At 50.2% G+C, this 15,866-nt stretch overlaps 1 protein-coding gene across 1 annotated transcript in view; it reads left to right on the top strand.

Moving 5' to 3' along the window:
- LOC122393290 (D-2-hydroxyglutarate dehydrogenase, mitochondrial-like) overlaps positions 1-15,866 on the top strand; it is a 130,067-nt gene that overhangs the window by 69,852 nt on the left and 44,349 nt on the right. Inside the window, exon 3 of the mRNA XM_043389189.1 lies at positions 6,326-6,503. Within this exon, the coding sequence (XP_043245124.1) occupies positions 6,326-6,503 (178 nt within the window). The remainder of the gene's footprint in view (positions 1-6,325; positions 6,504-15,866) is intronic.

The raw sequence follows: 15,866 nt of genomic DNA, 5'->3' as shown, positions 1-15,866 counted from the left end.
CCTTCTCTCATTTGCTTTTTTTAGTTTTATTTCCTTTCTTAGCAGGGAGTGCCGCGACTTATCAGTTTATTTTATCTGGTGTTAACGTAAGGTTCTGCTAGTCGCTGGGTTTGAGGGCGGGGGCACTCCTGGTCACCTGATCATGGGTGGCGGAGTAGTTCGAAAAAAAAAATATGCATCAACACAAAATCGGCGCCTCCTCAAACGAATGGCGCCTCCTCAAAACGAATGGCGGCTCCGAACAGCTGATCTGACCATTCGAGAACCCGACCACACCCACTGCGTCCCAACAGCGTCACCTGCAGTCCGGTGACTGACACTCGGGTTCAGGTGCTCGCCACCAGAGGCGCTCCGGTCACTGACGCACTATGTCCGTGGTGGTGAGAGCGCCGCCACCAGGAGAAGAAACACAGCGAGCAGCGCGGCGGAGCTCCGCAGGACGTCGGCCCCCGAGCGAGCAGATGTGTCTGAGTCCGCTCAGCGGGAAACACTGCTCCGCTACCCGCTTCACAGCACCAGTCCTCCCGGCACCGAGCGCCAGCCGCAGCTCGAGCACCGGCACCCGGCGCGCGCGCACATCACTCCCCGCCAGTTCGCCCCGGCGCCGAGCGCCCCACACAGGCGCCGTAACATATACCATCCTGTGAAGTGAGCGCTTGGTTTTTTTCCATGTCAGTATGAATAAAGTTTTTACTGATCAATGTGAAATGCGTTTTTTGTCAATTCATTGCAGTTGTAAAAGGCATGAATTTGACGCCATAAATGTAGGTGATTAATTAATATGTCTGTACATTAGGATTTAAAATATTATCTTATTGAAAACCAACATTTACAATCTGTTCAATAGTTCAAACTTCAAAGCGACCAAATGCAACACGTAGGTCCACGTTAGATTTCTATCAGTTAAGCTCTTTTCCAGCGCCTTCCTCCGTCTCAGGAAATGCTTCAAAAGTTCGCTGATAAAATGTTTCGCCCATGGGCCGAAACCTTTGTCCAATTGCCTTCAACATTATGCGGTTTAATCGAAAAAGCTTTTACGGCACGCTCGCGCTAATGCTAAAGGCATACTTCGGCATATGCTAAAAGGTAAGACTACGCTCGCTTCGCTCGCTCCGTAACAAATCACCTTTAATTCGATGTCTAGTGCGTGCAGCCCCTACTTGTGGACATGCATGACTGCCTCCAGTGACTGACTGTCACTAGCCTCCAGAGGACAAAAACTCCAAAAATTGCAGTTTTAATTAACCCGCGCCCAGATGGGGTCTGCCGAGCAACGCGGTCTGATGGGGGGGGGGGGCATTTTGCCCCCCCCCCCCCTCAGATCTCGAGAACCACGCAACATAGCGACATGCGGTAAACGGTGTTGGATAGCCCCAACGGGGAACTACCTTGTGACCCAATTTCATTGACCTCGGTCAAACCGATGACGTCACAGGTCAGCTCAAAGGTCGAATTTTGACCGTTTACAGGCATTTTAAGAAATGCGTTGTAAAATCGAGTAAAATGCATTTCATTGAAAATCATCGATGGGAAAATGTTCTTCAAACACATATTTTTATATTTAAGGTCACTGATACCAGGTCAGTTTACAGAGGTCAGGTCACTGGGGGGGGGGGGGGGGGGGTCACAATATGAAAGTGTCGTGTGATACATGTTTTATGGTCCATTTTACATGACAAATGCGATTATGTGGGTCAGACAGACTTTAAGGCCAGCTTAGGTCACGTTTTGGTCAAGGTCAGGTCAAGGTCAGGTCAAGGTCAGGTCAAATTAGGTCAAATTTCGAAGTTGATATTTTTGCATAAAATGGGTATCGATTCGATGCAGCTCGTCACGGGGAGTTCAATGGTGGTCTCCGTTTTGAGTTACGAAGTCTAGAATTGCTAAAAATGAGTTCAAAAATTTGACGTCATCAATTTTTAAGTTTTTTTTCGCTATAACTTGGCCAAAAAAGAGGTATCGATCTGAAATTTGGTATGTATATCGAAGAGCGCAGGGACTATCACATATATTCCGGTTTTTTTTTCGAAATTCGAAAATTGTTTGGAAATTTTTTGAGTTTTTTTCTAAAAAAAATCAATATTTTGATTTTGCGGGGTCAAAATCCCAAAATTTCGAAAATCCGAGATAGCAGTTTTGTAGCGCCGTCTTTTCTCTACACAACCACATAAAGAACTTTAAAATTGCTTGTTAACTGTAGAATGGGTGAGCGTTTCAAGATGTCATGTTTTTTGCTCATTTTTACTCGAACATGACCTCAGTTTGACCTCAATAACTCCTGACCTGAGGTGACCTGTGACTTGAAATTTTGTGTGAAGGTGTCAAATTGGTGCCCGGTAAGGTACCCAAAATTTGGCGGCGCTGCGCGCCGCCGTTTTCTCGCTATTCAAGAAAACCCACAGGGGGGCCATTTGGGGGGCCAAAATGGCCCCCCATCAGGGCGCGGGTTAAAAGCATTTTCTGCAATAACTTTTGACTCAAGACAGTGACGACATTTATTTTGCCAGCATCGTCTTCTTCTCGTCGAAACGCTTCGAATGAACTATTCGTTGACCTTGAAAGGCCATTTTGAAAATTTGACCTCAGGTCAAGGTCATGACCTGACCGGAAACGGTCATGCTCAGTCGGTCATATCAGTCGATCCGTACCGTCGAGCTGAACACATCTGACGTGTTTTCACCGCTCTAGCACGCCTCTATCAAAAGTTATAGCCAAAGAACTGTTGGTGACCGTTCATGACCTGAGATGACCTCAGAGGCACACAGAAGGGTCACAGGTGCATTTTTACGATTCATTGTGTTGTGTTTACCTGTGAACCGATGTTTGAGAGGGTTTTGAACCACATTCGTTCAAAAGAGGCGCATTTCAATTTTCTCCAATTGACTTATGATGGAGAGGTTGCAAAATTGACCTGATCTTAGGTCATAGATATCAAAAGTCCGAGATAAACATTTTATACATGTTTTTGTTCTTATCAATCTCTGAAAGTTTCAAAAATGATCGTTCAGTCGGTGTAGCTATAGCGAGCCTTTAAACTTTTTCTGAGGTAAGGTCACTTGACGTGACCTGACCCTGAACGACCCGGGTCTGAAATTTTCACAAGATGTGTGGAAAAGATGTATGAACAGGTGTACCAAAAACGACGGCACTGCGCGACGCCGTTTTGGAGATATTCGCAAAAAAACCTAAGGGGGGGGGGGGCGTAAAAACGCCCCCCTCCCCCAGCATGGCGTGGGTTAATGGAAGAAAATTTAAATGATCTTCTTTTGAACGAAACCACCCTCGAACATCTGGGTACAGGTAAATATGACACATGTAATCGGAAAATTTCACTCGTGATGTGACCCCTTTTATGTTACTGAGGTCATATCAGGCCATGGAAGGTCTTCAGTAGTTTTTGGACAATAACTTTTGATAGAGATATGGTAGAGCAATGAAACACCTTATATAATTATTTTCCTTCTCAACAATACGGATCGACTGATGTGCAATATGACCATTCCCGGTTAGGTGATGACCTTCACCTTTGGTCAAATTCTCAAAATGCCCTTTTAATGTCAAATACTAATTCATTTGATTCGTGTCGAAAAATGGAACACGATGCCGGTTTAACTAATCTCGTGCAGGTCTGAGTCAAAAGGTATTACAGATAAACGTCCTCCGCGAAAACGTATATTTTGAGGCTAAAACATTTACCTTAGGTCAAATCTGAGATAATTAATAAGAAAGAGCTATCGAATGCGCTTTGCTGCGGGGCTGTAGCTCAATCTCTTTCTGAATCCTGACTTAACTGCTTTGTCAAAAAATGTCAAAATCGGCGAAATTTGGTTTTCGGTTGTCTCTGGTGACCTGACGTTCGACCAGTTCGACCTAACCTTAAAAATGGTTTAAGTAGTTTTGCAAAAGTTTTTGACGCTCTTTCGAACGCCGCCTATTGCGGGTCTCAATGTGGCCCACAAGCTGAGTTAGAAGTGGGTGTTAGTCTCGGATGCATCCGAGACAACGCCCCTTGAGACTACAGTCGCCCCACCCAAGCTCAAGGCGCCCTCTAGAGCGTCCGGCGTCCTGCTGAAGGCAACAGCGACCCCATCCATGCCCAATGGCGCCCCTCAAGAGCCACTGGCGCCCACCGGAACCGGGACTTCATTCGCCCCATTCTAGATCAATGGCGCCCCTCTGAGACCTTTGGTGTCCCTCTGAAAATAACAGTCGGACCAACCGAGGTCAATGGCGCCCCTTCAGAGCGTCCGACGCCCTACTGAAGGCAGCAGTGACCCCATCCAAGCATCACACCCCTCTAGATCACCCGGTGGCCTTCTGAAGATCACATTCGCCCTATCCGAGTTCGTTGACGCCCTCCAGTAGTCACTGACACCCATCTGAATGGAGACTTCAGTCGCCCCGCCCCATCCAAGATCTTAGCGCTCCCCCCTCAGAAACCACTGACGCTAGGTAATTATTTGACAGTGGGGCTCTCTCATCGACACCAAGGGCCCTTTTGAAGATGCAGCAGCCAGGCGGCGCCGAGCTGGGCTAGGATGTGCAAAGCGTTTCTTATAAAGCAGCCTCGTTAGTGCCACCCCTCGTTGCGATACCGCCCCTCAATGCGACGCCGCCCCTTCACCGTACAATGCCACCCCTCAATGCAAGTGGTGCGTCTCAGCACAGTGCCGCCCATTATTGCGATACCACCCCCGCCTAGCAGTGCGGTGCCGCCTCCAGCGTATGCGTTTTTTTTTTTTTAATTGAACCTGCTGGGGTGCTGGGGTCAAAATCATATTCGCCCCATCCGGATGGGGCGAATATGATTTTCAGAGGGGCGCCGGGTACGAAGGGCGCCATTGGTTTCAGAGGGCTGCCATCGATCTTAAGAGGGGGCAGCTGTGATCTCCGTTTAGATGGGCGCCAGTGACTTTTGAGGGGCGCCAGCGACCTCGGATGAGGACGACTGTGATCTTCAGAAGCGCACCGGACGCTCTGGAGGGGCGTCATTGGGCTTGAATGGGGCGACTTCAGTCTCGGGGGGGGGGGGGGGCGCTAGTGGCTCTCTTGAGGGAGCTATTGATCTTGGATAGGGCGACTGTGATCTTGAGAAGAATGCAGGTGCTTTAGAGGGGCGCCAGTGGTTTCAGGGGGCGCCATCGATCTTGGATGGGGCCGAATGGGGCAACTGTGAACTTCAGAGGGGCGCCATCAACCTTTAATGGGGCGACTGTTCCGTTCAGGTGGGTGCCAGCGGCTCTTCAGGGGCGCCATCGACCCTGGGGTTTCGGAATATTCTGGTTTCCGGAGGGGCGCCCTTCAACATTGGGGGCTCAAGTCCTATTTGGGGGTGCCCTGGAGGACATAGGGGTGTCCAGGCACCCCCAAAGAGATATTGAGTTCGATCCCTGCCTGCACATCACTTTTTAATTTATGTTCCCTCTGTAATACAGCATCAGCCTAGTCGGCGCTAATTAGGGCGCCATCTGGGCGGCTGGGCGGAAAGGGGGGCCATGGCCCCCATGCCCCCCCCCCCTGAATACGCCACTATCCGTGGCCGAGTCCTTGGCTTTAGTTTGATATGAGGATTTTTTCTTTACAAGCTAAAATTTTCCCAGAATTTTTTTTTTTGGCCTTATTTTCTGTCCTACTTATGATAGCAGTAAATAACTGTCCTACTTATGGTAACTATGGTCCTGCCTTACTATGGTACATCTTCTGCCAATTTTCCGTAAGCATCTGAGGTACAGAGTTTGGTCAAATTTGAAAATACCAAGTTCGACCTGGTCAGGTCAAAGGTCAAAGGCCATTGACATATTTAAAATTGTTTACAAAATTTAGATCAATTGCCTCTCTAATTGCGCTTATCGCATCTTCCCCGCACTCTTAATTATAGAGAAATGGGCGTTTTAATCCCGCAACAATCAACATCGGCAAAAACCGTTGACCTTTCATGATCCATAACTTTGAGCTCAGAGGTCACCTGGGACTAAAAATTGCTGAATAGATTACCTTCCAGGCCTACCAAATTTCATCGAAATCGAAAGGGGTAAGGGTCAAAAGTACCAAATTCTGATCGACTTGACGTGAAATGACCCATGCGATTTCAGATGTCCCAAACATATCTCTGGTTGGCCATATCACGACTTAATCGGTTTGGTTAACGTGGCTTTAGGGTATTATTAGCCACTCGTGAACCCCTTTTGCATCACTATGAGCGGTTCGCCTGCGCGGGGGCGAGCTCGCTCAAATACTTCAATAGCTTAATCACACGCTTGGAAACGTTGGATCTAGGTCACACCGTGCTGCTCGACAATTGACATGACGACTGTCTGTTTCTCAGGCTATGTGGACGCTACGGGAGAGCATTCCGGAGGCTCTCCTGCGCGATGGATATGCGTGGCTGTACGACGTCTCTTTGCCGCACCACAAGTTCTACGAATCAGTGGTGGACATGCGACAGCATCTTAGCCGTTTCGGTAGTGGACGCATCAGCCGCATCTGCGGCTTCGGCCACCTAGGCAAGTACGCCAATCATAGCATCTTTGCCGGCATCTTTTGATTAGGTGCTTTTTTAGTTTTAGCATATGCCGAAGCATGCCTTTAGCATTAGCGCGAGCGTGCGGTAAAAGCTTTTTGTATTAAACCGCATAATGTTGAAGGCAATTGGACAAAGGTTTCGGCCCATGGGCAAAACATTTTATCAGCGAACTTTTGAAGCATTTACCACATGCCGAGATATCCCTTTAACATTAGCACGTGCATTTGGGAAATGGCTTCGGCCCGCCTCGGCTAATGTTGAAGGTATTTGGGAAACGATTCGGCCCTAGGGCTTTTTGATTTTCCCAGACAAAATTTTACTGAATATTCTGAGCGGAAGAACCAATTTCAAAGAAGATATTTACGGATTGTGTGTTCACTAACAGCAACAGCAAAAGTAAGTGACTGCGTGTTTACTTACTTTTGCTGTCAACGTAATTCAACTAAACAAGGTTATCGTTCCAATGCCAATGTATTTATTGCTGCAGAACATGGTCGGAAATCGGAATAATAATTATTTCTACATAATGCACGCAAAAAACGATCAATTTAAATGCGTGAAGCATCTTAACGTGCCACAATGAAACATTTGATATTGTTCCAGCTGGGATCCAAGACGCGTTTGATTCAGCGTTTCACCCAATTCTCAGTTTTCCTCGCGGTTTCCTCACTCCTGCTGGACTCCATATCTTTATTCTAACTTCTGGCGCTTCACCATCTTCATCCTCAGCTTTTTCAAACCCTAAATAAGGGGGAAGTAGGAATTTCATCTTTCATACTCAACGCAGCCCAATAATGAAAAACACAAAAAATACTTACTTACTTACTGGTCTTACTGGTCGAGCGGCAGCGTCGTTAGCCGGCGGAGGCCCAATAGTTGGCCCCAAGCAGCCTCTGCTCCTCCTAGCTGGAACACCCTGGTCAGCGCCGCTCGGGAGAGAGTACCAGTGGCCAGCTGGCACATCGTGTGGGCAGCGCGGCCACGGGAGGTGGATTTCGCCGCCCAACCCCGCTGCAGGCCTCTCTCGCTCATCCTCCTCTCCTCCCACGACCCGTCGTCGCGGCTGCTCAGCTGTCGATCCCGTATGATGAGTTGGATGTCCTGCGTCCCGAGCTCCAGGTAGTCGGAAGCAGAACCGCTGCCAGCCAGGTGATCGGCTCTGTCGTTCAGTTGGACTCTGGCGTGCCCTGGGCAGTATACCCAGACGACTTGTTGAGGGAGGTCGTGCCACTCCGGAGGAGCCGATCCGCTCTCTAGTTTGCGCAGGAGAGACTGAGAGTCGGTGCAGATGATGCACGCGGCTAGATCAGGGTGGGCGCTTCTGGCAAGATCCAGACCGCGGAAGATGGCCTCCAGCTCAGCCCTCATGCTAGAGAGGCGAAGGTTACAGCCTCCACGGTGGGTCTGCAGGCTGCCGTCTGACTCCCTCATCACACACCCCCATCCCGATCTTGGGGTGCTTGTGGTGACAGAACCGTCAGTGGCCAGGACGACGAGGGGCTGTGGGAGCTCACTGCTGGTGTCGGCCAGGACCTCCTCAAACATGGCGTTCACTACGTGTGGTGGTAGCTCACGGTCGGTGCGGCTGAAGAGGTCGATCTTGAAGGTCCATCGGCATCTGGTGGCGGGAGGCGTCGCAGACCACAGGTGAGATCTGCGGATCTTGTGCCGACCGCAGAGACCGCGCAGAGCTTTGGTCCCATCGCGCAGCCAGCCCGTGCGCTGCAGACGTGCCAGTGGAGCGCGTGCCAGGGCTTGGTCGACGAAGTCGTGCAAGGGATGGCCGCAGTCGGAGGCGACGATGCACACCGCTCTGGCTCGTAGGACTTCGTGTAGGTCGACGATGGAGGGCAGGTCAAACATGTACCTCAGCGCAGTGACCGGCGTCTGTCTGGGGCACCCGGTGGCGAGTCGGAGAGCGCTGTTCTGGATCCGCTCGAGCTTGTCCATCGTTGTCTTCAGCGGATTGATGATCTCGAGTCCGTAGGTGATTCGAGAGAGGACAAGCGAGCGATAGAGATGACTGATCCGTCTCAAGTCAACTCCCCTGCTGTAGGCCGCTTTCAGCGTTGACAGAGCGCGAACGCATCTGCTGCGCACTGAGTCGGCGTGGGCGTTAAAGGTGAGAGCCGGGTCCAGCGTCACGCCCAGCAGCTTTACTTGATCAGAGTAGGAGATGGGTTCACCCCCGTAGACCACCGCTTCCAACGGTTGGGTGGGGCGGCGCTTCCCAAAGACAGTGACGGATGCCTTCTGAGGGTTGATGACCATGTCGAGATGGTCGCATGCGGCCTTCACATTGTTGACCACCTCCTGAGCGGTGCCGATTGCTGAGGAGATGTCCCTGTGCCACGCGACGATGGTGATGTCATCTGCGTAGCACAAAAGGATTGCGTTGTCAGGCGTGATGATGGAGGCGATGGGCTGCAAGTAGGCGTTGAAGCAGATGGGCGAGAGGGGTGACCCCTGGGGCAGTGCGGTGGGAACGTCCGTCCAGTCGGACATCCACCTGCCACACTTCATGGAGCATCTCCGGGATCGCAGCGCTGCCATGATCCATCTGGTCAGCCGCACGTCCGTGTCGAGGACGAGGAGACGGTGGGCCAGCTTGGGGAGAGACACCATGTTGTAAGCGTCCTGAAGATCGAGGGCGACCAGGACGGCTTGCTCTCGACGTTCGAAGGCCTCGGAGATGACGTGCGTTACCACCCCTGCGTTTGTCCACGTGGACCGTCCCTTGCGGTATGCGCCCATGCCGGGAGGCATCCGAGGCTCCAGATGTGACGCCAGCCTCTCGCATACCATGGATTCAGCCACCTTCCCAAGCAGATTTTGTACTGCTATTATCCGGTGGCCCTCGAGGCGGTGGTGATCCTTCCCTGGCTTGGGAACTGGGACGAGGACGCTGTCGCACCACTCGGTGGGCACGATGCCGGAGACCAGGGACTCGTTGATCTCTGAGAGGAGCCGACTTTTCGACTGAGCAGAGAGGTTCTTGAGAGCAGAGGCTGGAATCCTGTCGGGTCCTGGGGATACATGTCCTATGCGCTCGATCGCCCGAGTGAGGTCGTCCATGCCGAAGAGTTCAGATGGAGCGAGTTGCGGTAGTCTGGACGAAAGGTCTCGGATTGCTTCGTCTCTCCTGGACACGTCGCCGCGGGAGCACTGGTCAACAAAACGCTGCAGAAAGGCGGATCCCTTCTCCTCGTCGGTACGCAGGATGCGGGAGCCCGCCACCATCTGCATGCTGGAGGTCTGCGGTTTTGAGTCGCCCATGGAACCGATGAAACGCCAGAACTGGCCCGAGTCTCTGTAGCTCTCCTGCAAGAAGACGTCCCAACACAATATTAACACAATATTAAGATTAAAGTGTAAAATGTCAAATGAATATGATATTAACTGTTGCGCCGGTACGGCATATGGTAAATCTCTTCCCAACCTTGGGCTGTGAAAATGCAGTTTTATTCACCTCGGTTTTTTGCTACGGACCTCGTGCCTACCGGCACTCGGTCCTCCGCACAAAAACCTCGGTGAATAAAACGCATTTTCCCAGCCCCGGTCGGGAATATATATTCCTGAGACGGAGGAAGGCGCTGGAAAAGAGCTTAACTGATAGAAATCTAACGTGAACTTACGTGTTGCATTTGGTCGCTTTGAACTATTGAACAGATTGTAAATGTTGGTTTTCAATAAGATAATATTTTAAATCCTAATGTAGGTACAGACATATTAATCAATCACCTACATTTATGGCGTCAATTTCATGCCTTTTAGGCTTTTACAACTGCAATGAATTGACAAAAAAAAAACGCATTTCACATTGATCAGTAAAAACTTTATTCATACTGACATGGGTAAAAAAACCAAGCGCTCACTTCACAGGATGGTAAACCTTCCACTCTTCTCTAATATTGAAAACGAACGTTACTCTGGCTTCTCATATGACATAGATGGAAGTAGATGTTCTCTGTTTGATATGAATCCAACTCAGAGCCAGACACAAGGATGGAACACAGTGATCTTGAGTCGGCTTGGTTTATTTTCTTGGTCAGGGAATATGTACATTTTTTAGTTCTTGATATTCGGTTTTGTTTTTTGCACTTCTTTCAAGCATTTAAAATTGTTAAAGAAGCTTAAATATGGAAATTAAACGGCATATGCTAAAATAAATATCACACTTGGGCCGGAATGTTTGGGCCTTGGGAATGTTTCATTCAGGACCTCGGGCTTTGTTGAATTTTCCGCCCTCGACCTTCGGTCTCGTGCGGAAAACTCAACAAATCCCTCGGTCCTGAATGAAACATTTTACCGGCCCCGTGTGATATTATATAAGAGAAGCAGCTGAGCTCTGGTCAACATCGTGCTTTTTTCATATTTTACTGTATGACTGGCCTATTCAAATACATTAGGCGGAGAGGTGTAGTGTAAACTAGTGTAAGCAAATTGATGACGGTTAAACATGATACACCAGTTTGCATGAAGCCAACATTTCGTTGAAAAATCGTGTAAGAGTTTCGGTTTAGAATATTAACCCTCGCCCTGGCAGGGCATTTTTCATAACACGGCCTGGCAGGGGGGGGGGTCGATGCGACCCCCCCTCGCGATTGGCTCCTATGGCACCTAAAAACACCAAATTTGGTAGGTAGGTGGGCCCCCTGGAGTTCTCGCCCCTGTGCAAATTTGGTTGCTCTTGGTCAATATTTAGGGGGGTTTTGGGGGGTATAAATGTAAAAATTTCGCTAAAAACAGGTCAAAAGCTTTTCGCTTATAACTTTTGATCTAATTAAGATAGAGCAAAAAGAAAAGCACCAGTGAACTCAGCACGTCAAGGCGCGTCGAATGATATACTTTTTAGCTTGCTTAAGTGTACTTAAAGTTTTTCTTAAATTTTAAGCAAACTTAAATTGATAAATTAAGTTTAAGTTAACCAAATTGCATCATATCGCATATCATTCGATTCGGCTGATCACCAGGAACACAATGATTTCATTTTGTAAGCTCTAGCGTCATTATGTGCCAAGTTATTGGCAAAAACGTCATTTGACCTCAGTTGACCTCATTTGACCTGACCCATGGATAAGTACACCAAACAAAGAAGCACCAAGTGACCTGCTGTTAATTACTGTGGTTTCAAAGCACAAAAGTGATGGAACGAAGCGGATATCTCCAGTATTTTTGGAATTTAGTATTTTCCCGTAGGCTTAACATTACGACGTAATGACCTCTAACTGACCTCAGGTCAGTGACCTCAAAAAACCCGAACTGTATGTTATACAACTCGGTGAACTTAGCACATCCTGAAAGTTTGAAGGAAATCAGTCCAAAACTGTGAGTTGGACAGGTGCAAAAAGAAAATTGAAATTTGACCATTATCTTGTACCGGTTTTTCTGAACCGGTGACCTGACCTTAGGTCACTCGGACCTGAAATTTTCAGGTCATATGTAAAAAGGTTGCCCCATAGGCTGTGCCAAATTTGGCGGCGCAGCGCGCCGCCGTTTTTACGCTATCTTCGAAAAACCTAAGGGGGGGTCGCATCGACCCCCCCCCCCCCCCCCTGCCAGGCGAGGGTTAATTAACCGTTGGCATACAGCAAAATACATACCAAACTCAGCCGGTGATAAATTTTCGGAACCTCAATCCTTTCACCCGCGCCCTGCTGGGGGGGGGGTGTTTGAACACCCCCCACGTTAACCCCTGTGGTTTTTCGCGAGTTTCTAAAAAAACGGGCGGCGCTCCGCGCCGCCACTTAATCATTCTTCAATTCTACATATGTTTTGAAACTCTCAGACCAAGCTCATCCAAGGTCAGATTGCGCTCAAATTTGTTAGCCGGATGCCGCTAAGTTGTCATATATCGGGGGCCCTCGTCCAACGACTCGTATACGGCTAGGGACCAGCGAGTAGGATGCCGTGCAAAAGTCAGATGGGACCCAGCTAGCACGTGCGCGCATGCATGGCGACGCTCCCAGACCTCGAGAACGGGTGGAGCAATTGTGTTCAAGCTCAGCACATGGTTAGCAGCTTGTACTTTGGGTGCCCGTCGAAAGTCAGTTGGAGCCCAGCTGGCACCTGCGCACGTGCAGGGTGCCGTCACTGCCACCTCCACATCTCGAGAACGGCTGGGATTATCGCGCCCAAATTTGGTATACCCTTAGCTACCGGTGAGCAGGGTGCATGAAAAAGTGAAATTGGACCAAGATTTGCTCGTGCGCACGTGCAGGAGGTTGATTCCACTTCTCGAGAACATCTGGGCCAATTGCGCTGAAATTTAGCACACCGCAAGAGATTGGTAGGTACAGTTTTTTTTTTAGTTTGACCCTCACTGTAAACGTCTTTTTGAACACAGCACGAGAATTGCTAGCTGAATTACTGAGAAAACTGGTTGGCGCACATTGTATTGGAGATATCAATAATATTTTCAAAATAAATTTTGAACACCGACGATGTAACGTTAAACGCAAGGGCACACACAAGGGGGGGGGGCACACGGGCCCGTGCCCCCCATTCGAGTTGGGGGGCCCAACTCGAATGGCCCTCAGTTAGCGTCATAGGGCCCTCATCTGGTGTCAAAGGGCCCTTAGATGGTGTCAAAGGGCCCTCAGATGGCCTTACGGAGCCCTCAGATGACCTCAAAGGACTCTCAGATGGCCTTAAAGGGCCCTTAGATAGCCTCAAAGGGCCCTCAGCTAACGTCAAACGGACGTCAGAAGGCCTTAAAGGGTGTCAAAGGTCCCTGAGCTGGCGTCAGAGGGCCATGCCCTTGCGTCAAACGGCCCTCCGAAGGCTCTAAAGGGTCCTTAGCTGGTGACAGAGGGCCCCCAGCTGGTGCCAGATGGCCCCCAGCTGACGCCAAATGGCCATCAGAAGGCCTCAAACGGTCCTCAACTGGCGTCAAGCGACTCTCAAAAAGCCTCAAGGGGCCCTTAGAAGACCTCAAGGGCCCTCAGAAGGCCTTAAAGAGCGTCAAAGGGCCTTGAGCTAGCGTCAGAGGGCCCCCCAGCTAATGTCAGAGGGCCCTGAGCTAGCGTCAAACTTAAAGTGCCCTTAGCTGGTGTCAGAGGGCCCCAGTTGGTGTCAGAGGGTCATCCATTGGCGTCTAATGGCCATCAGAAGGCCCAAAAACGATCCTCAGCTGGCGTCCAACGGTCTTCAGCTGACGTCAAGAGGCCCTCAAAAGGCCTCAAAGGCCCCTCGACTGCTCAAAGGGCCCTTAGAAGGCCTCAATGGGAACTCAAGAGACGTTAAACGGCCCTCAAAAGGCTTGAAAGGGCCCTCTGCTGATGGCAAAGGGCTCGCACCTGAGTCAATAAGAGCCTTGTCAAAAAACGGACCTGAGAAACCTTGCCGACCCTGGTTATCTGCGGGACTCCTATACTTACCTGAGTGGCCCCCGTTTACTGAGGGGCCCTGGTTATTGATGGGGTCCCTGGCCTGGTTACCAGAGGGGCCCATGGTCACCTGGTGGGCCCGTGATCAATTGAAAACCCCTGGTCATCTGAAACGCCCCTGATTACCTAAAGAGTCCCTAATCACTTGGATTCAGTGACATAGCAAGGGAGCGAGGGGGTACGTGCCCGTTCTCGGGTTTAGGGTTCCTTTGAAACCGAGGGGCCCTGCGGCGCCAGTTGGTAGCAGAGGGTTCGCGCTGGCAGCACTTCAACTCGGAAGGACACCACAGGGCTTGTGGGGGGACGTTATTGGCTCCTATGTAGCCACAATTATCTTCATAAAGGCCCAATGCCGGTTTCTGAGAGACCTCGCCGGCCGCTCAGGGCCCTAGTAACGGCCAACGAGGGATTGGCTGCTATGGCTCCACATCCGTCTATGATAGACACACGGTCCACACCAGTGTTTCTAAAGGCACCCACAACGGCAACTGCGAGGCCCCTCGCCCCACCTCCAAGGGACCCCCACCAGCGCATCAAGGGCCTACATCGGCGGCTCTGAGAGTCCCCACACCGACGCCTCTAAGGGCCACGTACCAGTGACTCTGAGGGCCTCTTACCAGCCTCCGAGTGTCCTTGCCAGCCTATGACGGGCGACTTTCCACTTGCAGGCCATTTTGCAGGGCCACACACATGCCAATGATGGCCCCACCAGTGTCGCTAAGCCCTAAGACCCCGCAACGGCGCCTGTGAGGACCCAACACCAGCGCGTCTGACGGCCTTTCACTGGCACCTCTGAGCGCGCCACACACCGGTGACTCTGAGGAGCTCGCTCGCTTCGCTCGCTCGTAAAATACCATGTAAATTAGGCATTAGTGTACATTAGGCACACTCCTCGGGCATAAATGATACTTTTGCTTGCCAATTTTCCACATTTTCTCATGCAAAGGCCGTTTTAAAGAGACCCGTCTGCCAGTGAGACTGGACCCACCGTGCCTCCCTCCTCCCATCGAAAGGTCCTGGATACATCCTTGCCTGAGCTGACCCCGGGCCCCCGGGTGACTCGCGGGCCCGGGGTCAGGTGACCAGCAGGTGACCCCCTCTTGGGCGAAATTCTGGGTACGTGTCGTGTCCGCCATGCATCGTACATAGTCCTGTTGATTTGATTCATTGGTTAAACATTAAATATAAGTTATAAGCTGGATCTCTAGTCTGTGATCCCGCATCGTATCAGATATAATGACATTTCATGTCGATGTGCCTAAAAAAATATGCGAATATACGTGAAAAAGGAGTGCTGCTCCCGCTCCTACACATCCGGGCCAAACAGTGACCGGCCCCTGCTTCCAGCCACCCGAGGCCGGTCGGCCGGCCGGCAGTCAGTCGCTGCGCGGGGATGATTTCTGAGGGACTTGCAAAAATGTTTAGTAATGAAATGTTTTACGTAATAATTTAGATGATTAGGTATATGTACCGGCTCTGAGTCGCATTTGAGAAAAAAAAAACATGCTAGCGTAAAAATATATATGTTTTGAAAATTAAGCTGGTACCGAAATAATTGTTTTACCTACCATGCATTGACAAACCAATTGCTCAAGCTTCAAACCAACCGAAATATAGCCCCGTGGGCCTTATTTTTTTTGGGGGGGGGCCCTTCGGCATGGGGGGCCCAGTTCGAAGGTCGTGCCCCCCCCCCCATTCAAAAATCCTGTGTGCGCGCCTGGTTAAACGGACTATCCCACCTTTAACATGGGGTTTGAGTTGAGATAGACAAGTTTGCGGCGAGGTTCAGAAACCACTATCTATCTAGGTTGCAACCCCCGCGGCCTCTTGGTGTTGAAGAAATTCGTTCCCTTCATTTGAAAATGGGCCTTGTGCAAGGCCCTATCTTCAACATGGAGCGACCGTTAGTGTGACGTCACCTCGTTTAGTCATTCTGATTTAAATGGGTTTGTTCG

This window comes from Amphibalanus amphitrite, unplaced genomic scaffold (assembly GCF_019059575.1).
Source record: "Amphibalanus amphitrite isolate SeventyFive unplaced genomic scaffold, NRLGWU_Aamphi_draft 000528F_arrow, whole genome shotgun sequence".
Classification (NCBI taxonomy): Eukaryota; Metazoa; Arthropoda; class Thecostraca; order Balanomorpha; family Balanidae; genus Amphibalanus; species Amphibalanus amphitrite.
The sequence above is the reverse complement of the archived record's forward strand: the minus strand, read 5'-3'. Positions and strand labels throughout refer to the sequence as shown.